Source organism: Meriones unguiculatus (assembly GCF_030254825.1).
Source record: "Meriones unguiculatus strain TT.TT164.6M chromosome 13 unlocalized genomic scaffold, Bangor_MerUng_6.1 Chr13_unordered_Scaffold_41, whole genome shotgun sequence".
Lineage (NCBI taxonomy): Eukaryota > Metazoa > Chordata > Mammalia > Rodentia > Muridae > Meriones > Meriones unguiculatus.
This window is the reverse complement of record NW_026843650.1, coordinates 3,650,444-3,675,730: the sequence shown is the minus strand read 5'-3', so window position 1 is coordinate 3,675,730 and position 25,287 is coordinate 3,650,444. Positions and strand designations below refer to the sequence as shown.

Below are 25,287 nucleotides of genomic sequence, written 5' to 3'. Positions count from 1 at the left end.
TTCTTTCATGATGATGAAGAGTATACAAATGTGGAATAGCTTCACCATGTTAAATGCACTCATAGTCTTTCTGTCCAATATGAATTCTTTCATGAATTTCAAGATGATTTTGAAGAGCAAGTTTTACCACATTGGTTACATTTGTAAGGCTTCTTCCCAGTATGTGTTCTTTATCTTAGAGGACATTAATATTACATCGAAAGGCTTTATCACATTGGTTTCTCTCCAGTGTGTACTCTCCAATGTACATGAATATTATTATGGCATTTAAAGGCTTGACATATTAGTTACATTAATAGGGTTTCACTGCATGAGGTGTTCTTGTTCAAGATGACTCTTACATGAAAAGCCTTTATGATATTGGTTAAATTCATAGAGATTTCCTGCAACATGCATTTTTTATACTTAAGAGATGACTCTGTTGTACAAAGGAGATGCCACACTAATTACATTAATAAAGTGTTTTTTTTTTTTCTCCAGGGTAAGTTATGTTTTCAGAAATTACTCTGAAATGCATACACATTATCACGTTAGGTAATTCAAAAGATTTCTCTCCAGTATGTGTTCTTTTATGGACTACCAGATGACTGTTCAGTGCAAAGGCTTTACCTCGTTGGTTACTTTCAAAAGGTTTCTTTCCAGTGTGGGTTCCTTTAGGTCTTAGGAGATCACTGTTACATGCAAAAGCTTTACCACATCATTTATGTTCATAAGTTTTCTCTCCAGTATGGGTTCTTTTATGTACTAAGAGATGAGCCTTACCTGCAAAGCCTTTACCACATTGGTTACATTCATAAGGTTTCTCTCTAGTGTGAGTTCTTTTATGTACTAGGAGATTACTGGTAGCTGCAAAGGCTTTACCACATTGGTTACATTCATAGGGTTTTTCTCCAGTGTGAATTCTGCTATGTAATAGGAGAGCACTCCTTCGTGCAAAGGCTTTCCCACACTGGTTACATTTATAAGGTTTCTCTCCAGTGTGAGTTCTTTTATGTATTAGAAGAACACTGTTATCTGCAAAGGCTTTACCACACTGGTTACATTCATAAGGTTTCTCTCCAGTGTGAGTTCTTTTATGTCTTAAGAGATGACTGTTATCTGCAAAGGCTTTACAACACTGGTTACATTTATAAGGTTTCTCTCCAGTGTGAGTTCTTTTATGAATTATGAAAACATTCTTGTATGCAAAGGCTTTACCACACTGGTTACATTCATAGGGTTTTTCTCCAGTGTGAGTTCTGTTATGTGATAGGAGAGTACTCCTCTGTGCAAAGGCTTTACCACATTGGTCACATTCATGCGGTTTCTCTCCCGTGTGAGTTCTTTTATGTAGATGGAGATTACTGTTAGTTGAAAACGCTTTACCACATTCATTGCATTCATAAGATTTCTCTCCTGTGTGAGTTCTTTTGTGTATTTGAAGATTACTATTACATGCAAAGGCTTTTCCACATTGTTTACATTCATAAGGTTTCTCTCCAGTGTGAGTTCTTTTATGTATTAAGAGATCACTACTATGTGCAAAGGCTTTACCACACTGTTTACATTCATGGGGTTTTTCTCCAGTGTGAGTTCTGTTATGTAATAGGAGAGCACTCCTCTGTGCAAAGGCTTTATCACACTGGTTACATTCATAAGGTTTCTCTCCAGTGTGAGTTCTTTTATGTCTTAGGAGATGACTGTTGTGTGCAAAGGCTTTACCACACTGGTTACATTCATAAGGTTTCTCTCCAGTGTGAGTTCTTTTATGTATTAGAAGAACACTGTTATCTGCAAAGGCTTTACCACACTGGTTACATTCATAAGGTTTCTCTCCAGTGTGAGTTCTTTTATGTCTTAAGAGATGACTGTTATCTGCAAAGGCTTTACAACACTGGTTACATTCATAAGGTTTCTCGCCAGTGTGAGTTCTTTTATGAATTATGAAAACATTCTTGTATGCAAAGGCTTTACCACACTGGTTACATTCATAGGGTTTTTCTCCAGTGTGAGTTCTGTTATGTGATAGGAGAGTACTCCTCTGTGCAAAGGCTTTACCACATTGGTCACATTCATGCGGTTTCTCTCCCGTGTGAGTTCTTTTATGTAGATGGAGATTACTGTTAGTTGAAAACGCTTTACCACATTCATTGCATTCATAAGATTTCTCTCCCGTGTGAGTTCTTTTGTGTATTTGAAGATTACTATTACATGCAAAGGCTTTTCCATATTGTTTACATTCATAAGGTTTCTCTCCAGTGTGAGTTCTTTTATGTATTAAGAAATCACTAGTATGTGCAAAGGCTTTACCACACTGGTTATATTCACGGGGTTTTTCTCCAGTGTGAGTTCTGTTATGTAATAGGAGAGCACTCCTCTGTGTAAAGGCTTTATCACACTGGTTACATTCATAAGGTTTCTCTCCAGTGTGAGTTCTTTTATGTCTTAGGAGATGACTGTTGTGTGCAAAGGCTTTACCACACTGGTTACATTTATGGGGTTTCTCCTCTATATGTGTCCTTTTATGTCTTAGGAGATAACTGTTATTTTCAAAAGCGTTACCATATTGTTTTGATTCATAGCGATCCGCACCAGTGTGCATACTTTCATATGTGTGGGCATTCCTGTGATGTGCAAAGACTTCATCATATTGAGTATCTTCAGGGGGTTTGTGTCCACTATGACTGTTTTCATACCTGCAAAGATAATTAGCACATATGAAAGCTTTACCACATTCATTACACTAATGAATCTAATTGTCCATGTCACATAATTTTACATTTTGGTTTAAAGGTAAATAGGAATTACATCTTGAGGTTTCATCATTATTTTTACTTTCATGGTGTTCTCCTTCTCTAGCGGTTGTTTTGCATATTTGAAAATACTTGTGATGGTAAAAATATTCACCTGGCTCACATTTATATCATACTTTTTTCTATAAGATATTTTTCCACAGATTTGTAGAAAACTGCAAGACCTCAAAACTTTAACACAGTGGCTAGATTAATAAATTTCCCTATACTGTGCACCATGGTAAATTGGCAAAGATAAATGTGACAAGCAGAATTTTATATTCTTAAAACTACATTTTCTGAAGTGTGATTTTGTGAGAATTCCTAATGAAGTTGAATGACTAGTTAATTGATGCTGGTATATATTGTGTGAAAATGTGTCAGTGTGTGTGAGAGAATGCTGATTGCTGAGTCAGCAGAGAGCTAAGTGCTTACCAGATTGCAGAATTGCTCTTTTTATGGCTCATCACCTGCCCTATATTTTGTAGATATTTGTCCATCCTTACTTATCTTTTGTAAATAATAAAGAGCTGACAACTGATAGCAGGGCACAGAATGGAGGCCAGAGCTTCTGAGAGAGGATTGCTGGGAAGAAGAAATCAAATGACAGGCGATTCACCAGCAGGGCACTGAGGGTAACAGATGGACATGGAATTGAACAAAGAGGTACAGCTGGACATGTATTGGGACACTGTGCTAGGTTCATTTGAGTTAGGAAAAAAGAGGGTTCAGAATCTGCCTAAATTGCCTAAGCTGTAAAGTATTAAAAAAGCCTCTGTGTCATTATTTGTACTGCTTGCATCTCTGAATACCCCATGTAAAGCATAATAGGTATCACCTTATAAACATCTACTCAAAATGGGGAATACTACATATTTTATTTGTTCTGGGTGGTACATTGTTTCTTTCAATAAACCTATACTAATATGACTTGTATTCAGTGTGATATATAATAGACCTATTAAAAGAAAATTAATAAATGACATGGTTTTATGTTGTATTTACACATTTGATTTTTGTTCATCATAGACATGTGCTATAGGGATTATGGTTTTTCCACAATATTCTTGACTCTAAAATAAATTGCACTTCTCACAAAACTTAGCAACATTACTATAAGTACATGAATAATCCCAGCTTTACTATGGACTAGTTTATGAGGATAATGTTTTGGACATACTTGCATCACCTATTTAATGTGAATACCTGTGGCAATATCTAAGTTATAGGAGATTAAACAAATCCAGATTGTACCTTACAGTGCTAACAGGTCTATGATTTAAACATTGATCTTGCATAAGGTATGATTTCCTTGTATTCTTTGTTAGAGGAGTGCCTTGCAAACACACATCAAATACCTAACATGAAGGTACATGGTTCAGTAACAAGTTAGTAATCCTCAATAAATACACTTAAAGCAGTTCATTGACACTGTTCCTTCTTTGTCAAATATGTCTTCCAGGACATATTAAAATTTTCACAGAACCATATTCACATCAGCTTACAGATGAAAATTACCTTGAATGTCTTCTAGAACTTTGACAATGCTCTTCAACATTATGACCTTCCCAATTATAACCTAAAATAGAGTAAAAGAAAATGTATGATTTATTATTGGAAATAAGGCTAAATTTAGGTCATGATATTGGTTCAATCAAAGAACCATTGACCTCCTTCTTCATCCCTCCTTTCTTCATTCAGAAGAAATTACAGAAGCGTACCAATAATGAATAAAGAGTTTCTCCATATATTAAAAAGTAAAGAAAATTCATTGTTCTACCTATAGCAGTGAGGTTCCTGTACGTCTCCAGCATCACATCTTTGTAGAGACTCCTTTGGGAAGGATCCAGCAAAGCCCACTCTTCTCGAGTGAAGTTCACATGCACATCATTGTAGGTCAATGTACTCTGAAATATCCATACATGTGTACAACAGAAAGCATGATACTTAGAATACTGAAAACGTATACTTCCTTTACAACATTTTCACAGAATCCTGTTGTTTCTTCTGCTTATTTTCTGACACACAGTTTCTAATGAAATACCTAGCTCCATTCAGTAGGAAACTGTATAATGAGGTTCACCTCTCTAATTTCTGCATCCTTTAATAAGGATATATACTTTCAAGAAAAATGCCAATTAAGAAAGAGAGAGAGCATAAAGATCAACAGTAGTAGGCCCACATAAGAGAAAGAGTATAAATGATTCCTGACTCTAAAAACAATGAACAAGCTGGGTGTATTTTCTGATGTCTTTAATCACAAAATCACTTAGGAGATAGAGGCAGGGTTATCTCATAAAGCTAGATGCTAGCCTGCTTTATGCAATAAGTTCCAGGACACTCAGAGGTACATAATAAGACCCTGAATATTATGCAAAAATTGATCAAACAAAAAAGAAAGAACTTAAAAATCTTTCTCAAGTTTCTACAAAGAGTTATACATTCTTTCCAGTTCAGTATATATGTCTAGAAACCTGAAGTGCCTCATTTTAAACTGTAACATTAGTATAATCTTGCTAAAATGAAATATATCTTTGAACACTTACAAAGGACAGATGAAAATTTTAGCAATGTAAATGTTGGTAATAATAAGCAACATGGGGGATGGAGGTATGGCTCGGTGATTAAGAACACTGCTCTTCCAGAGGACCCAGAGTAAATTCCCAACACCCACATGACAGCTCATAGCTGTTTGTAACACAAATATACTCAATAAAATACTAAAAAAACAAATCCAAGAACGCATTAAAGATATACATGATGAACCAATAGGCTTCATCTCAGGGATATAGGGATGATTCAACATTCATGGTTCCATCACTGTAATCCACCATATAAACAAACTGAAAGTATCAAAATAATATCATCTCATTAGATGAGAAAAAGCCTTTGCAAAAATCCAACATTCCTTCCTGTTAAAAGACTTGGAGAAATCAGACATACAAGGAATCAGGCACATACATAACATAACAAAGGCAGTAAAATGCAAGCTGATATTCAACATCAAATTATTTGAAGAGAAACTTTAAGAAATTCCACTCAGGACAAGGATGCATACCCTCTCTATATCTCTTTCATATATTCCTTAATTCCTAGTTAGAGCAATAAGACAACTGAAGGTTATCAATGAGATGCAAAGCAGAAAGAAAGAAGTATCACTATTGAAAGATGATTTACTTTAAATACATAGGTGACCCAAGAAATTCTACTGGAGAATTCTTACTGTTGATATACACTTTCCACAAAGTGGCTGAGAACACAATAAACTAAAATTTCACTAGCCCTTCTGTATACAAATGAAAAAAATTGGACTGAGAATGAAATTTGGGAAACAACACCCTGAACAGTAGCCACAAACAGTATAAAATATTTTGTTGTAACTCTAACTAAGCAAGTGAAAGTCTTCTATGACTAGAATTTCAAGTATTTAAAGAAAGAAACTGAAGATACCAGAAAATGGTAAGATCTCCCAAAATCATGGATATATAGGATTAACATAGTAAAAGAACATTCTTTAAAAAAAAATGCAGTCCACAGGTTCAATCCATTTCCCAAAAACATTCCAACATAATTCTTTACAGACCTTGAAAAATCAAACATTAACTTCATATGGAAAAATAAAATACCCTTGATAGCAGACCAATCCTGTAAAATTGGAATAAGGACACAGAAATAAACCCACATTCCTACTGGAACTTTACTTTCAACAAAGATAAAATCATACAATGGGAAAAAAAGACAGCATCTTCAACAAATGGTGGTGGTACAACTATATGTCTACATGTAGAAAAATGAAAATAGACCCTTTGTATCACTCTGCAGAAACTCAAGTCCAAGGGGATCAAAGACCTTGACATAAAACCAGAAACTCTAAATCATTTAGAAGACAAGGTGGAGAAAAATTTGGAACTCATTAACACAGGAGATAATAGAACAAGAACAGCACAGGATCTAAGATCAACAATTAATAAATGGGATCTCAAGAAACTGAAAAGCTTCTATAAGTCAAAGGACACTATCACTCAAACAAACAGCAGTCAACAGTTCGGGAAAATATCTACACCAACCCTACATCAGACAGAAAGGTAATATAAAAAATATACAAAGAACTTAGGATATTAAACACCAACAAATCAAATAATCCAATTTAAAAATGGGGTGCAGAGCTAAACTGAGAAGCCACAAGAGAGGAATCTCAAAAGGCATAGAAGCACTTAAAAATGATTGAAATCCTTGGACATCACACAAATGGAAATCAAAATGACTCTAAGATTCCATCTTACACCACTCAAATGACTAAGATAAAAAATTCAAGTAACAACATATTCTGGTGAGGATGTGGAGAAAAAGGGAACTTTCCTCCACTGCTGATGGGAGTGTAAACTTGTACAATTTCTCTGAAATCAATCTAGTATATTCTCAGAAAGCTGGGAAGAGTTCTACCTCAATACCCCGCTATACCACTCCAGGGAATATATTCAAAAGATGGCCCATTATAGAACAAGGACATTTGTTCTACTATGGTCAGACCTGTTTTATTCATAACAGTCAGAAACTAAGGAATGGATAAAGAAGTTCTAGTACATTTACACATGGAATACTACCCAGGTATTAAAAATAAGAAATCATGGAAATTGCAGGCAAATGGATTGAACTAGAAAAGATCATCCTGAGATAGTTAACCTAGACATAGAAACACATAGTTTATAAACTGATATTAGACCTACAGTACAGGATAACAATACTACAATCCATCCACCTGAAGAAGCTAAGAAACAAGAAGGGTCCATGGTAGGTTGCCAGAATGTCGCTCAGAATAGAAAACAGAAGAGACAGCAGAAGTGGATAAAAAGAGGGAACTCGGCAGAAGTTGAAATGGGGAGGGAAACAAATGTGGGCATCAGATGTGGGGAGAATTGTAGTAGGAGGTGAGAGGGCTGAGAACAAGAAGGGAAACTGAGAGGGGCATCTCTTTGACAAGCTGGAGTCATTTGACAGGGAAGGTTCCTGAGAGGATATTGGTGTGACTCTCACTGAGACTCCTAATGGAGGGGCGGAGGAAAGAGACATGGAAACTGAAGTAACCACCTGCTAGCAGACAGGACTAGTGGAGAGAGGGAACAAAAACTGAATCACAAAAATCATGATCCAAAAATTACCCTGCCTACAAGAAGTTTAGGGTGGGGAGAAAGAAGGATGAGGGTGGGCTGAGAGGAGAGGAAGGAGGGATTACCCTATGGATGTGAAGTCAAAAAACAAAGTAATTTCTTAAAAAAATTAATACACTCAGAGAGGGACAGTGGGCTTGAGAGGGGATAAGGGAGGGGGCTATCAGTGGGATATAAAATTAAAGTAATAAATAAAAGAGAAAAAAATAATATTTATACATTCTCTGAAAATGCAGTGAAAACTGGCAACATGACCTTGACCATCAAATTAGAATGTTCAAAATGAACCCCCAAAAGTGTCATCACATCTTCATATATGTCACAGCCTAAGAAAAATATTACACACATAAAACATGTTTTTTTAAATAAATTTCATTGTTGTTGCATTATCTAGAACCTGTAGAAAATTCTCTCACAAGGCAGACCTTCAGCATGATGTGCCATATAGTAACAAATGAGGACATAAAGACGCATGTAACTTCAAACCATACATACATACATAAATTGTATTGAGCATTTTAATATTAACATTGTTAAAATATGCTGACAAAACAGAACACATTGGGGGTACATCTTCTATCCATGCACTTGTACTCAGAAAGCTGACACATGAGAATCAAGAATTCAAATGTAGCCTTGACTAATTATTAACATCCAAACCAGGTTTGAAAACAAACATCACCATCTAAGAAATCAGTCCCGAATTTTTAATTCTACCTTACTTAATTTTTTAGATCATGAGCAGGATAAGAAATATCTGAGGCCAAATTACAACACAAATGACCTCTAGCTTAATTTTTCATGGAGCCTATTTTCCACTGAAATCCTATCACCTCCACTTTCTATGTAGGTACATACATAGGCATAATTTTTTTTTCTCCTAACCTGCTACTGTGTTGCTGTGATTGAATACCCTAACCTCCAACATCTCCAGTCATGAATGAGTTTACTTGTTTGGTCCTGTCAGACCACAGTCCATCATTTTGGAAACCTAGGATAGAAACTGAAGTTTCAAGAAAACTTAAGCAAAAACCATGGCAAATATTGTTTCCTGCCTTGCTCTCTTGTTTCTTCATCGTCTCATGCTCAGCTAGCTTTCTTGTCGAGCTAAGGGCTGCCTGCTTAAGGATACTGCCACCCTCAATTGACTATCCTTCTATAAAAATCATGAGTCAACACAGTCTCTCACTTTCATAGAAACCAGCCATTTTCTCATTACTTTATTTATTTTTTCACTTTATATCCTTCTTACAGCTCGTAGTCCTCTTTTCCAGGTATCATCCTCCCACCCACTTCGCCTACTCCTCCTCTCCTTCTTCTCAGGCAAGGGAAGCCTCCCCACACCAACTCTACTCATCACGTCAAGTTGCATGCGAAATAAGTGCATCTTCTTCCACTGAGGCCAGACAACACAGCCCAACTAGGGCAAAGTGATTCATAAACAGACAACTGTGTCCATGTCACACATAGTGCCCATTTCAAATGCTAGGTGACAGACATGAACACAAAGCTGCCCATCAGCTAAATATGTGTAGGGTGCCTAGGTCCAGTCCATGCATGCTCTTTGGATGCCATTTTATGATGGCATGCTGCCAACTGAATTTGCCATGTGAAAAAAATTCAGAATTCTCAGCAGAATTATGAAGATGTATTTAACACAGAGACAAAATATGACTTTTGTACTTACTTTACAATGACAATAATGCAAATTGTGTACAATTTTGTGAAAGAATTAAGCAAAAATGACAAGAACATAAGCCCAAAAATATAGTCAAGATTTCATCAAGATACCTAAGGAAACTCAACCAAGAAAAAAATGTGAAGTAGGCCAATGTTACCTATGATTGTAAACACACAGAAATTAAATAAACAAAAACATCACCACTCCCACAAAATAACTCAAAGTGACCCCTACACTGTTCAAATTACCTTCTAGATACAACTGATTCTTTTTCAAAGAAAGTCCCCATGCTCTAGACCTCTCTCTGTAAATGGAGGTCACCATAAAGGTGGGCTATGGGGCTGTAGTTCATGGCCCCCTAGTGACTGAAGGAAAACCCAGTCCTACTGATTCCCATAAACAAAACAATGTGAAATAATAATTTTATGTCTTGTTCTTGCCACATGTATTCCAGCACAAGACATGAAATCTGTACTGTGTAACTGCATAACAGCATGTACACTTGAGACATCTAACACCATGTATACTTGAGACATCTCTGCAACTCAGAAACTCCTTTTAACCCTGGAATTGAGTTCCTTAATTCACATCACTGTGGTTCCTCTTAGTAGAAAGGAAAAAGGATGATAATCAAATATTGCTGAAGTCTGATCCACATTTCTTCCTTGACACCATTTTGTACCCTATTTTTAAACTTGTAACATTTATCACAAAACAACTGAATAAGGAAACAAGGTTTAAAACTTCCAGAAACCTGACCTTCATTTTTTTCAAGCTGTCTTCCTACTGCACACACAATAGACAAATCATGATATGTCTCAAATGAGTAATTTTTTTTCCTACTAGAAATCACTTTATTTATAGTTTAAAAGTTCAAAATCACACATTAGAAGCATTTTATTTTATTTTTTTTTATTAATTACACTTTATTCACATTGTGTCCCCCCTGTAGCTCCCTCCCTTCTCTCCTCCCAGTCCTTTTTTTTTATTTTTTTTTTATTTTTTTATTTTATCAGACCTCTACTCTTGCCTGATGCGTCTAAAACAAAAAGGGGAAACTGTAGAGAGCTGCGGAATGCTATGCCTTAAAGATGGAGCTGGTTTCCGCCTTCCACCTTCCCGATGGTGAGTGCTCTCTGTCACAAACAACTCCACATTTGGCTAAGGCCGAGGATCTGGCTTGCTTCCATGTATGTGGACCTATCTGCATTGCCCCCGTGGCATGCCTGGGTTGGCTACCCAGAGGCTATTTAAGCTGTGGGCTGGCTTTCCCCGGGGTCCGAATAAACTGCATTGAAAAAAATAAAATCAAATGAGTAATTTTTAAAACTCTGCTGTGTATAGCCTTTAACTTGAGAATTTAGGAATTTTAAGCAAGAGGAAAGCAAAGCCATGCACCTGGAGAACAATAGATTGTGATCAATGTGACTTAAGACAACCACACTCGTCTTAAATATTTTTCTAAAAGAATGAAGATGCAGCTATTCTAGAATTAATATCCACCACCAGGAAGAACGTATGCCACACACAATTAAATGGTTAATTAAAAAAGATTTCTTTAATAGTACCATGTATCTAGTTCTAGTTAATGCTATAAGAGAAGATAGCCTAAAACTGATTTTTTACTCCATACATGCAGTCCTCCTTAAGTCTCTACTATGCTCCAGGTTATATATGAAACAATTTCAATATAGATTGCAGAGTTCAAGTAGCCACTGAGCCACTTGGGAGAGTTACACAACAAACATATTCCTAGAATGATTTATGTACTCCACTCTCCTAATACAGCAGGTCATTACTCGGTGACATGGTATAAGTGAGAGGTCTCAGAGGTTTCAAATGTTCAGAAAAGTAGAAGGAAGAAAATGTAAAAGCTAGGATGGGAAAGTTTTGCATAAGCTATGTCTTATCCTAAGTAAGCTTCTTAATAAGTATAGCATATTGCACACTACTTCTTGGGGAAAAATGGAAGGAAATGAGAAATATCTATGAGTTGATCAGAAACACTCATACAATGGCATAAAACCATGAGGAGTCTAATAAAACAACACTGCACAAGGGGAACACAGGATCTCAAGAACATGATTTACCAAGACCACAGTGACTTTGGAACTGATGAGGGTATCTCCATGTGTTGCATAGAGCTGGGTTCTCAGAATCAGATGCAAGCCCTCTTTAAATGCCCTGACCCTGCAGATCACCCTATTGCTGGTTTTAGAAAAACAAAAACAACAACAACAACAAAAAAACCACTGCTTTATTTTAAATACCTCAGAATCTGGGGGCAATCTCCCAAAGCCTAGGCCACAGGTTGTACTGGCACTGCCAAGCATATTTGAGGACTTTGAGAAGAAGTTAGGTGATTCTACATACATGAGGCTCTTGGGGAAAGCTTTATTTGATAAGGGCATCCCTCAACACAATAGGGCTTTCCCTGTTCAATTGGTTTTCACTAGATGTCTTCCACATATGACAGAGCTATGCTTTTGGTTTTCAAGAAAAAAACTGCAAGTTTATGGTTCACCAGTCTTTAATTGCCCCAGGCTGACCCAGTTGGGAGTCCCTCACCCATAGGAGAATTAGGTGTTCAGATATCAGGTTAGACATAGTTAGGCGAAATGACAGAGACCATACCAGGTAGTGTTGGTTTGGATCTACTTCACTTTACTAAAGTCAAGCCAACACTTATATAGTGATTACATAAAGAAGCACCTGAAGTTGACATATTTCCCAGAGCATTCAGACTTTTTACCAACAATATAACGTTTACATTTTAACTGAAAGAATAACCTGGTAGAAGCAGTGTCTACAAAAAATCTTGGCCTAAAAGCTTTTAATCAAAGCAAATACAAAACCTTAAACTAGTGGTGTTTACGCAGTTTACTGCTACTAAATAGTGAGTGGAAGGCCAGGGGCTATCATTGCTCTCTGAACCAAGTTGGCTAAAGATTTACAACCCCCCTAGAGTTAAGCACAGAGGGGAATTCCTCCTGTTTGTCTTGCTAAAGATTTAAAATCTTTCCTTAGAGATAAGATGCTGGAACTAGCCTATCCGCAAAACTCATAGTACAATATAAAACTCTCTGACCTCCTATGTTTGCCTATCTTCTTTTTGCCTCATCATAAACACCTGTGTTTGGTAATGATGTTATAGTAGTTTTACTGCAGTGGGAATATCCAGAGCATTTATCCTAACACATCCTGATTAAACATTTTCTTTAGAAAGCCCTAAAACTCTTGTCGTTTTACTACCTATGTTTGGTTTTTCCAAAAGCAATTCCTGATGCTGAATCTGATTTATTACCTCTCCTAAAATTTTATTTTCCTTCTACTCTTATTTGCTAAAGCTTTTAGTAATCTATTAGTAATGTTTTCTTGAATAAATAATTGTGCTGTTCCAAGAATCATAGAGAAACAGCAAAAAGGCTCATCGATCCAATCTTGCAACTGCATAAGCGTGGGACTTTCAGAATATGTCTTTTTGGCTTAGATGGCCATGTTAGGGTTCTTGCTAGGGACCTCCAGGAAGAATATTTCCGAAGAAAAGTTATCTCCCACCTAGTAGCACAATCTATTGATATGCTACACAGACGACACTGGAGAGGGTGTAGCATTTAATGTTGGCTGTGAGTATGTAATGGCAATTAAACAAGTTGTTAGATGCTTTGACATGGAGATGGGCCAATGGTTGGTATGAATCAGGGCTGAATTCTTGGTTATGGCTGGAGACAAATTTGTTGACTATTCACTTGAGCAAATATGTGTTTTCTAGCATCCTAATCTCTAACAGGCCTGCTTGGCATAGTACTTATCTACTTAGCCCTTTGCTAAATTCTATGTGGTGTGATTTCCTGTCACCTAAATATTGGCAAATCACTTACATCAACAATTCTACTCATTTACATCACAGCTTTATAATGAAGTGCTACTCAACACATGTTATTTACAACCTCCACAAAATTAACTACAAAGGAATCTTATACCTGAATGTTAAATGCCAAGGTCAGAACTTGTAATAGATACTAGAATCTAGGCCTTTCTGAGTTTTCACACTACCAAGGACATTTCTATGATCAAGCCCCTGCTGCAAATACTTTGTGAACATGCAACCCCATATTGTGTAAGGAGGCAGCCTCCAGAGCCCAAGCCCTCTCTAAGCAGCTCTTCCATTTTACTAGCAAGATTAAACTAACTACACATTCCCAAGCTTGCAACGCCATCTCCCATTCAACCCCTTGAAACATTTCCCTAATTGTCAGTTAAGTGGTGAAACTTGCTGTTCCCTTAACCAATGTGCCTAAATTGCAAAAATATATCACTTACAAAGCCCTGCCTTATTACGGACAGAGCACTCAAGTCTTTGTTTCTTTATCACCTTGAGCTCCAGAACACATGTCAAGGGATATAAATGAAGGGCCTTGGAATCCAAACCAAATGTCTTGGAAAACAGTTAAAGACCTTGAGCCCAGTGACGTGGATCAACACAGCCTCCAACAGAAACTCCCTTGCCTAACCCACAATGTTAAAATTTGATTGGATGACCCCAGGACTCACCAAGGGGCCCTCCCCTTGTGGATTTAACTCTTTAAATATACAATAAAGCTTAATCTGAGTCACCGTTCAGATCCTGAACTGGCTGCCTCCCTGAGCTCATAAAATAAAGATTTCATTTTAACCTTCTCTTCCGGAAATGAGTTTTCTCTGCTCCCAACCAATATAGTCAAGATATTCAGATGCTCTGCTCTGTTCAGGGCTAGGAAAAGGAACATCTCCCATGGCTGATTCTACCACCCAGCCTAATGAAAGACCCTACACAGCAGCTCCTGTTGTTCAGCCTCCTGCTCCACCAGGATGGGGGCACTGACGACAAACTCACGACGTTGCATCTTTGGAAATTGTCTGAAATCCCCTCACAGCACACAGCAGCTGCGCTCATAACAGAGCCCACCAGCCATTCAATTCAGCTCAGCTATAGAGAGAACATGCATCATGGCGCCAGGAAGAACCAGCCTTTTCCTCAAATGGAGCGATGGAAGATCCTGATTGGCCAGTGAGTCTAGAGTGACATGAGCACCTCCCTTAGGTTTAGACTGTACTGAAGGGACAAGGCTTAATGATCTATGGCTCAGGCTTTCCTTTCAGTACCAAATCTTCAGATCTACAGAGATCTGCATTTCATCATCATTTGTGTCTGTCCTCCCCTAGCTTACCCTATGTCTTCCAGCACTCAGGATGCAATATCCCTCTTCCTGCTGGAATCAAGGTGGATATTGCACAACTGTTATTCAACCTGTAGCAGAATGAACAGTCTGTCCCACAGGTGGAAGGGTGCCAAGAGTATTAAGAATTAGAGAGAGATTTTAGAAAATGCAAGGAGATTTTTGTTCTGTGAATTCATGCTGGGGTTAGGTAAACTGCAGCCACTTTTTTCCTGGAATATAAGAGACAACACAGGAGAAAAGAAAGAAGGAAAAACCTGACACATTGGAGTACTAGTATCAGGTAAAAATTCTTCAATGGGAAGATGAAGAAAACAGAAAGCTGTACTAGTGAAGGCTCTACGCATAAAAAGAACTGACAGAATAAATTTCTCTGTGTATGTATACAACTAATATATATATATACACACACACATACACACACACACAGATATATATATTATGATTTGATATTTTGAGACAGGGATTCTATTTTAGCCTTCGCTGTCTTGGACTAGATCTGTAGACTAGGCTGACCTTGAACTCACAGAGACTGGCCAGCTTCTTCCTGACAGAGGACTGGGATTCAAGGCCTGTGCCACCAAATCCATCTCAGATTTTCTGTTTTATTTTTTTAAGACCGAGTTTCATTGTGTAGGCCTGTCTGTGTTGGACTCTCTTTGTCAACCAGGCCAACATTGAACCCACAGAGAAAAGCCTGTGTCTGCCTTTCATGTGCCTAGATTAAAGGCTTGTCCAAGCATGGCTGGCAAGACCTTAGGCTTTTAAGTATTTGTTTAAGGGAGGGTTTCTTATATAATTAACTTTTTATGAGATTTCTGAGGGGGTGGATGAGGGGACCTCTGATTATTATTATCTGTGTGTATCTGCATGCATAGTCATTAAATCAGACATTGTTGCCATCCTCACAGACCTTAGTTCAGAGCTTTTATTCTTATGCTTAAGAAACTGTATTTTATTTTTTTAGAAAAACATCTTCCAAGGCAGTGAGTTCTGTGCTGAGCATCACTTGTACTGTGGGTCTGGTCCTCTGAGGACAAGGAATCATATGAAAAAAGAGAGAGTATGAGTATCACCTGGAGATTTGATCACAAGAAACAAATACATCTGGGCACAGGGTCTTTTATGAGACTGTATCTCCAATCAAGGACCATGTATGGATATAACCTAGAACCCCTGCTCAGATGGAGCCCATGGTAGCTTAGCATCCAAGTGTGTTCTCTAGTAAAGAGTACAGGGACTATTTCTGACATGAACTCAATGGCTGGCTTTTTGAACACCCCCCCCTAAGGGAGGAGCAGCCTTGCTGGACCTCAAAGGTGGACATTGCAACCAGTCCTTAAGATACCTGATAAGCTAAGGTCAGATGGAAGGTGGACTTGGAAAGGTGCATGGAGGAGATGAGGGAGGGTGGGATTGGAAGGGAATGAGGGAGCAGGCTACAGTTGAGATAAAAAGTTGATAAACTGTAAATGATATTAAAAAAAATAAAATAAATTAAATTAAAAAAAAACAGATTGCAGATCTCAACAGGAGAATCTCAGATGGCTGAGAAACACTGTTCAGGTTCAGCATCCTTAGCATTTAAGGAAATGCAAATGAAACTACTTTGAGCTTTAATTTTATACATCAGAATGGTGAAGTTTAACAGGACAAGAGACAGCTCACTCATACTGACAAGGGTGTTGGAGAAGGGGATCACTCCTCCCCTACTGGTTGGAGGGCAAACCAGAAGGTCCGTATGGAGATGCCTAAAAGCCCAGGCTCATGTTAGGCAGAGCCTTGCTCTCTGAAAAATAACAGGGCCAACTGGGGAGGAGAGCTTACACACAGTGTTTGAAGGTTGAGAGGTGGACCAAATGCAGGCTGAAAGACTTCTGCCTTATGTTTTATTCTCTTTGGGGTGACACAGTATTGTACAGGCTACAGAAAGAGAAACCTAGACATGAACCCAGGATAAAAACCCTTCCACCTAAAATCTGTACTGCTTGCAAGATGTAAAGGGGGCGCAGTGGCACAAAACTTGCTTGAGTGGTGGCAAGCATTTGTATGCATGTGTCAGCACCAGGTCCTCTGCTGAGATGTCATGGCTTTTAGCTCAGTACTTCTGTGGGACTCCTAACATTAGGAACAAGTGTAGCTTTGACTCTCTCACCTGCGCTTGAGATTCTTTTTCCCCTATTAGGTTCCATTTCCACCTTCAGTGTGAGGTCTGTTTGTCTTGTCTTTTTCGTATCTTGTTTGGTCTTGTTTGGCAGTCCTATCTTGGAAGCCTGTTCTTTTCTGAAAAGGATGCAGAGGTGAGAGAGTGGATCTGGGGAAGAAGGGAGGTATGCCGGAAGTGGGAGAAGTAGAGGGAGGGAAAACAGTGGTCAGAATATATTATATGAAGGAATAATCCTTTTCAATTAAAAAGCATTAAATCACTTTTCCTACCTAAAAATGCAAAGAAGAGAAGCAATCAAAGAGAAGTGAAATAGTGAAGACAAGGAAAACACAACCATGACATACAGTTATTGTTCTGTGTGCATAGAGGGAAAGCATCACTCAGGAATTTAACAAGCTTATTCTTTAGTCCAATCTAGATCTGTGAAATCAGAAATTTTGCTCTCACCAATGTGAAATATATATCATGAAGGTAAAAAAAAAAGGTAATTTTCTGTTGTTATGTGGAATTACAAGGGTCTCTGCTCACTTAATTCCAAAAGAGTACTCTTTCATCTCTATAATAAAAACCAAAGATTGAAGATGGAGAGATAACTCGGCAGATAAGAACACTCTGTTCCTTCAGAGGTCCTGAGTTCAATTCTCAGCAACCACATTTATCACAACTATCTATACTGAGATCTGTTGCCCTCTTCTGGCATGCAGGCACACATGCAGACAGAACATTAATTAAATCAATAAAATCTTTAAAAAAAACAAATAAACAAAGTTTGTATAATATTCACAATAATAGAAATAAATACATAATGTTATACACTATACATTAACTATATAATACATTAAGTATATACAAACTGATATTTTAAAATACTAACTGAACATGTTTTCCCAATAAAAATAAAAGTGTTACCATCTAAGGCAGGGTAGCTGATCAGAACAAAACTATGAAAAGTGTCACTTGTCTAAGACTATTACATTTTTACTCAACTGTAATTTATTGTCATTATTTGAATCCAAACAAAACAAGTCTTTTTCTTAAAACTCATTTTCACTTCATGCAGCATGACTCATTGGCAGAAAGCTCTCATACCATCAAAATAAACCACCTGCTGCATTTTTATAGTATGCAATAAAAGCACATTTGCTTTTTATTCCTATAACAACTTTTTCTCTAAAAAGCCTGATACTTGATTTTCCTTCTCCACATACCAACTAAAAATATGTTTAAAAAATTCAGATAGGTTGTGTTGTTTCTGCCTTTCATTTTCTATTGTGAACTTTAAGGCAGACAAGATAACTGAAAGTCTCCTACCCAATGGACAAAAAAGAATGCAGCAAGAGTGAAATCAGAGAGAGAGAGAGAGAGAGAGAGAGAGGTTTGTTGATTTGACACTGCTTACGCTGTAATTATACACTGTTTCATGACCAATAATAGAGCACTGACTGTGAAAGTCTTTTATAAGTGTGTAATCCTTTAACCATTGATATGGTTTTCATTCATTTATCATACTGTCCTTCTGAGGCATCAAGCGTGACTTCAAAAAATAAGGAATTAGTTTATTTTAAAAGTTGTGCCACCACAAATATAAATGCAGTAAGCATGAGAATTCAGATAATTCCTTAAAACTAATAAAAGTACATGAAAAATTACTGAGAAGACTGTTGGGATCCATAGCAATTCTGTCGTTTTATGAGAGCGCCATGCAATGTAGGCACACATAAACATGGATACAATGAGAATGTGTGAAAACATGGTTTATTTTGTTGTTTTTGGTAATGAGAGGATGTGGGTGTAGGTATTATCTGCAAATGCATCAAATTACAAACACTAAATATTTGCAGTTTTACATGAACTATAACAACACAACTTAATGTTACCTAATTTTAGTTTGTATTTGTGGGAAATCCCAAATTCTTCTATCAAGAGATTATTTTGTATGCTAATACACGATCCCATATCACATTCAAATTTATTGTTCAATTCTGGACCATTTTTTATTTTCACTTTTTGTCTTCTCAAATTATACTTGGTGGGATAGCTTTCATGACCATAATAATGTATTTTGTGTCCGTAAACTCTATTCTGAAGTCTTCTTTCTATGGCTGTGTAAATTATTTCATATCACTTTCAATTTTATATACTAACCGCAGTTTGCTAAAGAAATGGTCATGTAGGATATCATTTACCTTTTTATACTAAACAACACCAATGGAATGATGTATTTAAAAAAAAACTAAGATGATGGCTATTTTCTATTTCAACATGAATTCAACAGAATCCAAAGAAAATTTCTATGAATTTCTAAGAGGAAAGCTGATTCCAAAGCTATGTGCAATGAAAAACAACACAGAATTCCAAATAGGATTATGAAATAAGAGTACACACATGGGCAGCTGTGACCTCAGAATGTATCTCAGAGCTACAACTATCAAGAATGTGTAAAACAGTTGTGACAAATTGGGAGATGAAGAGAAAAAGCCAAAATCGTAAGCCTAAAAAGATATTCAAATTTTCCTCAAAAGACCCAAGTAAACTCTGCCAGGAAAAATGTGTACTTGACCAAGGTTACCTATAGTTATATGTATATAGAAATTAAATAAACAGACTTCAAAATTCGTACAGAAGCAACTCAAACTGACCTCTAAAGTATAATTCTGACCCACCAGCTACTGTATATCAAGTTCCAAAAGGAGAGACCACATGCTCTATGCTCTGGAGCGCTCTGTGGAAATAAATTGATCAAAAAGTGAGCTATGATTCTACAGCCCCTAATGCTTTCTTGTGGTTTCAGGCAAATCCAGCCCTACTACTGAAAGCCACACACTAACCAATGTGTTGCGTGTTTTCCTGTTTGCTTACTTCCACGTGGATTGTGCCACAAGATGTGGAAACTGCCTTATCTACTTACCCAACCCCATGCACACCTTAAAAACCTCTGCATCTCAGAAACCCCTTTTGTGTCCTGAAATTAAATTTTCCTGAATCACATCACTGTGGTTGAAAGTTGCGCAATTAAAGTTTCTAAACAAAAATGGCTGAAGAATGTACATCGCCCTCTTTCTACCAGCTTCAAAACTATTTATAAAAATTGCCACACAAACCTGAATGTGGAATGCAAGGTTCAGAACTTCTAGAGAGCAGACCATCAGTTTTCCAATCTGTCTTCCCACCACACACCAAAAGCAATGTGCATGTGGACACTGGACAGTGATATTTTAAGCATCACAGCTTTAAACTGCCAGGGCTACAGAGGAATTCTACCAGCCCACCACCAACCACCCCTAAGGAATCCACACTCAAGGGAGAATCAGCAACCAAGGACTGCTCCCCAAGCCACCACATAGATCAACAGAATGACAGTTGACCCTCGGTCTCAGCACCAACATATCAGACTCTGAGATCTTAGCACACCTGTTCCTCCTGGTTTGGGGACAGTGATTCACATACTCAGCATTGCATGCTTTGTGGTACCCCTCACAGTTCTCTTCAGATGCATCAGAGAAAAATCCTGGAAAGAAACTATGAGCTACCTCACACTGGTGCTGCTGATTGGCAGGTCTGCCCAGGGTCCCTCATTCCCTCATTTCCTTTGACCACCCAGCTGTGCTTAAGGACACTAGCAGCTACTCTACTGGGGGATCAGATCAAATGACTCAGGCAGCTGAGACCTTCCCAGCTGGGCCCACACCTTAGGCACACACAGAGCCCTACTCTAAGAAATCTGTATTTTAGTACAACGTTCTAGTCTCCAAGACACAAGGAGACAGTTCCTCATCCAAGTCACAGGGTCCTTTGTGTGCACATTCCAACACACAATCATGTTCAGTGCAGTAATCTCTACCTCATAGCTGAGAAGTCCTGAAGCCAAACCAAAGTAAAAGAGTAACAACAATTAAAGCAAAAAGTGACCATGAATTTGAAAGTGAGGAGTGGTAACTGGGAAATGTATGAAAAAAAAAAAAAAAAAAAAAGGAAAGGACATAGATGATTCTCGGTATGAGAGGGTAGAAAGTTTATTATACATAAAAGGGACAGAATAGCCAGAGGCAGGGACATCAGGGAGAGTCTAGAGGGTACATGACTGTGAGCCTTATGAGGAAAGGGAGGAGGGGACAGGGTAAAGACAGACCAAGCGTCCAGGGTAGTAAATGATAGATGAAAAAGACCAGGTAACCAAAATGGCCTGTTAGGCTTGGCCACACCAGTTTGTCCAGAACTGTGTTTGTTGAACCAATGTAACTACGGAAATTTGGTTTCTAGAAATGAGTTTAGTTCCTCTTCCAGAATCTTGATTGACTTGGTCTGTGAACTCCATCTATTGCTAGTTTGAACTTTTCCTAACTATCTAAAATTGAATAATTGACACTTCCTGTCCAAGCAGGAAAGTTCTCAACATCCTTCTTCTCCATCCCTTTCTATGCTTTGATGACATCAACTTCAAAGTTGGTCAGTGAGCCCGATTCATACACAGATCCCTCTTTGTTTGTAATTGCCCACCCTAGGAAAGCCAGGGATGTTTGAGGAACCTCATTCACTGGTCTCTTTTCACTGACCAGGTTAAGGTCCAGCCTGAAATGAGTGGCAAGACATTGGGACACAGAGGCAAGATTAGATGTTCAAAGAAAGTCTTAAATAAATACACTTCATGAAGAAAGGCTGAATTTTGGGAGACATTGCTCTAAACAGAAACTAATAAGAGATCCCTTTTGAAATAGGAAATAAACTATTTTTTTAAAAAAATATTTAATTTTATTTTCTGTACATTAGTGTGAATGTGTCAGATCCATTGGAATTGGCATTACAGACAGTTGTGATCTGCTACATGGGTGCTGGGAATTGAATCCGGATCCTTCTGAAGAGGAAACAGTGCTCTTAACCAGTGCTTCATCTCTCCAGTCCCAGAAATGAAATTCTTAACGACTGGGAAATGTTGCAGAAGAGAAAGAAATAAGAGATTAGAGCAGTGATGCATAAAGAAAATAAAACTTAGTAAATAATACCAACAATTGGCATTTTTAGAAAGATAAATATAATTGAAAAAATATATAGGTATACTGACTTTGAACAAAAGCAGGCCCTGCTCTGGTAGAGCTAATGGCATTAATCAGACACTGTTTGACCTTGATTCTACCTGCAGTGTTAGCTGCTGAGATTGGTAACCTGACATATAAAGCTACTGCAAATAGCTGAGTCTCAAATTTCTGAGCAGCCATAGCCCTGTCTAGGAAGACTATAAATAAATGTATAGGATAGACCTACTTGGAAATTCAATATTCACTAGCTCCATCTAATTGAACACTCACCAATCTGGTTTCACTCATATGCAATAGTTAATACATGCTAGAAATTTAAAAATCACCAACCCTGTGGGAATCATGTCCTTCTTCATAGGGTGACTCCTGCGGCTGACTGCCTTAAACTTTATTCTTTGGTTTTGCTATTGCCTACCTTGTTTCACCCAACAATTGTACATAATTAACTGTTCTTCCTGTTCTGAACAGAAGGCAGAAACCATGCTCCACACGCAAATCCTTTCACTGTAACTACAATGGACAGTATTACACTCCCAAATATGTTCCTGGCTTTTGAGAAGGAACTCTATTTTATTTTCAATACATGGATAACTTAGTGAAAGCTCTCAAGGCCTAGGCCTCAGTCTGTTAGTGGCTATGCCAAGAATGTTAATGGATTTGAGAAAGAACTATGTCATTCCCCTTATTCATAGGCTTCATGGAATGCCTTCATTATTCAGGTCAGGCATGAACACAAGTTTTGTTTTGTTTTTCCTTTTCAAAGCATTGTAAACCAGTATAGACTTGACCCTGTGGGGGGAAAAAAAAAAAAAAAAAAACTATTCTTTAATCAAAAAGAAAAAATGGAACTTTAGGTAAATGAATTTTAATTCAGAACATGGCTGTTCTGGCAAGAGATCATATCCAAAGACTTTCTAGGTCTATATGATCTGGTTGGAATACAGACACACCTTTAATCCCAGGAGAAAAAGATAAACAGATCTTTGTGGTCAAAATCAGCCAGGTATAGAGCAAGCTTCAGGAAAAGAAAAGCTTAGGTCAGGGTGTGGTGGTACAAACCTTTAACCTAGCCCTCAGGAAACAGAGAGATGCAGATGTTTGAGTTCTAGCCATTTCTAATCAGGCTGTTAAGCTGAGTCAGTGAGTTGCGAGGCAATGCAGTCAAGTTGAGTTTTCAGAATTCAGAAAAAGTTTTACTGGGAGCCTTTTACAGACACAAGTTGAAGAGAGAAACTAGACACAGGTGAAGACAGACAGAGCCAGAGAATGAGAAGCATCCACAAGATTATGACATATTGCCAAAGTCAGTATGAGGCCAAGTGGAGCAATTCAGTCACAAACTACGAAAAGCCAGATTGATTCAGTCACCTTGGAGGGGAGTCTGAGCCAGAACAGCTGAGTTGAACAGGCCAGCAAGAGTTCAGAAAGAACTAGAAAGGGTGAGCTTATTCAGCACTAAGTCTCAGAGGATGAAATCATTCTAGGCCTAGATTGGATTGTATGGAGGCTAGAAGTATGCAGCACCAGGCCTAGGTTAGCAGATGAAGGCACTAGGCTCCTGGAGGACAATTACATCAGGGGAATAAAAGTTACTTTAACACCTTTATGTCACCACAGGCTGTAATGTTGGTAGTGACCCTATAAGACCGCCTTGAGCACCTTGGTAGTGCCCTGTTCTTTGATATGAGGATCTGCCTGGTAGCTGGTTGTAAATCACAGTTGTCTCTCTCCTTTGCTAGGGTTGGGGCCAAATTTCTGGACAAGCCCGGTCAACATGTATATGCTACTATGCTAATCTCTAACAGGCCTGGTTAGCATACTATTTACCTGTGGGGTGATTTAGAGTCAGCCCTCCCTTGGCTAAATTGTGTTTAGTGTCACCTACTATTTCCCACACACTGGAAATCCTTTACATCATCAATTCTTCTCTTCCTCATCACAGCTTAATATTGGAGTGCTATTCAACACACGAGATGCCGTTTACAATGCCCACAAAACTACCTCCGAATGAATCTCACACCTAAAGGTTAAATGCTAAGAGCAGAACTTGTAGAAGACATGAGAGAAACTGGAATAGCGAAGACAAACTGATGTACTCCGACTTTGGCATCCAGCCACAAGGGTGATTCTGCCCACAAACCCCTGCTGCAAATGCTCTGCGCAGATGCAGCTCCCGCACTGGAGTGACTCAGTTGCAACCACTGGGTCCAGCGAGTATCGAGGACCACAAGGTCCCTCCCCAGGGGCCGCCATTGACCAACCAGTCTTGGAAGAGACCCCAAACACCAGCTCCCACCGATCAGCCACCTTCTCCTCCCCGAACTCACCATGCCGCGATTTCGGAGCTGAACCAGCAGAAAAGCTTTCTGGAAAGACACGCCCCATCTCATTACTGGCGGGTCCGGCCGGAGGCCCTGATTGGACAGAGAGACTTGAGTGACAGGAGCCCCTTCCTTATGGTTAGGATGTCTCCCTTAGGGTTAGAATGTGTGGACGGTACACAGCCCAGTAGTCCCTGACCCCGGCTTCCAGTCCAGGACTGAGTCTTCGCCAGATCTGCAGATTCACATTTCAGCAGCGCTAATGCATGTCCTCCTATAGTCTACACATCTGCCTGCACACCCAGCCTCAGAACAGCCTTGGGACCGCCTAGCCTTCCCACCCTGGCCACTCAGCCACTACTTGCTCCCCTCTGTGGGAGGAAACCCTAGGCTCCCCAACTCAAGCTCTCAGGGCCTGCCTGAGCTCCCCCACAGCACTCAGTAGGGTGGTTCTGCTTCTTCCTCCTGGAGAATCAGGCTTCTATAGCCCATTACTCAACTGCAGTGGAGATACCCATCTGTCCGACAAATGGAAGGGGTCCTAGAATAATTAACAGGTAAGGAGAACGTTTTTAATTATTCATACATTTTATAATTAAAGAACAAAATACAAATCAAGGTGACTTCTCTATTAAATTGCCATGGTGTTTAAAAGCTTTGGCAGTAATATACATATATATAATATATATATATACATATATACATGTGTACATATATAATATACATGTATACATATATATACCTATGTATATATATATGTATATATGTATATTACTACCAAAGCTTTTGAACCTAAAATATAAAAGGTAGGAATCACATACTCCAAGAACCCCATTCTTGTGAGATGATTAACATATCTAGAGAACATATTCAGTACAATCAAAAAATTCTGACAAAATGATTGCAGTATTCTTCAGTTGTGCTAAA

The 25,287-nt window shown here is 38.3% G+C and overlaps 1 protein-coding gene across 1 annotated transcript; it reads right to left on the bottom strand.

Moving 5' to 3' along the window:
• Window positions 1-697: 697 nt before the first annotated feature.
• On the bottom strand, window positions 698-24,424 carry LOC110540960 (zinc finger protein 431-like). Its single transcript, XM_060376463.1, has 4 exons — window positions 24,128-24,424; window positions 4,552-4,678; window positions 4,290-4,350; window positions 698-2,675 (listed from the first exon to the last, which is right to left on the bottom strand). Exons 1-4 carry the CDS (start codon window positions 24,422-24,424, stop codon window positions 698-700), a joined length of 2,463 nt encoding a protein of 820 aa, XP_060232446.1.
• Between the last annotated feature and the right edge of the window lie 863 nt (window positions 24,425-25,287).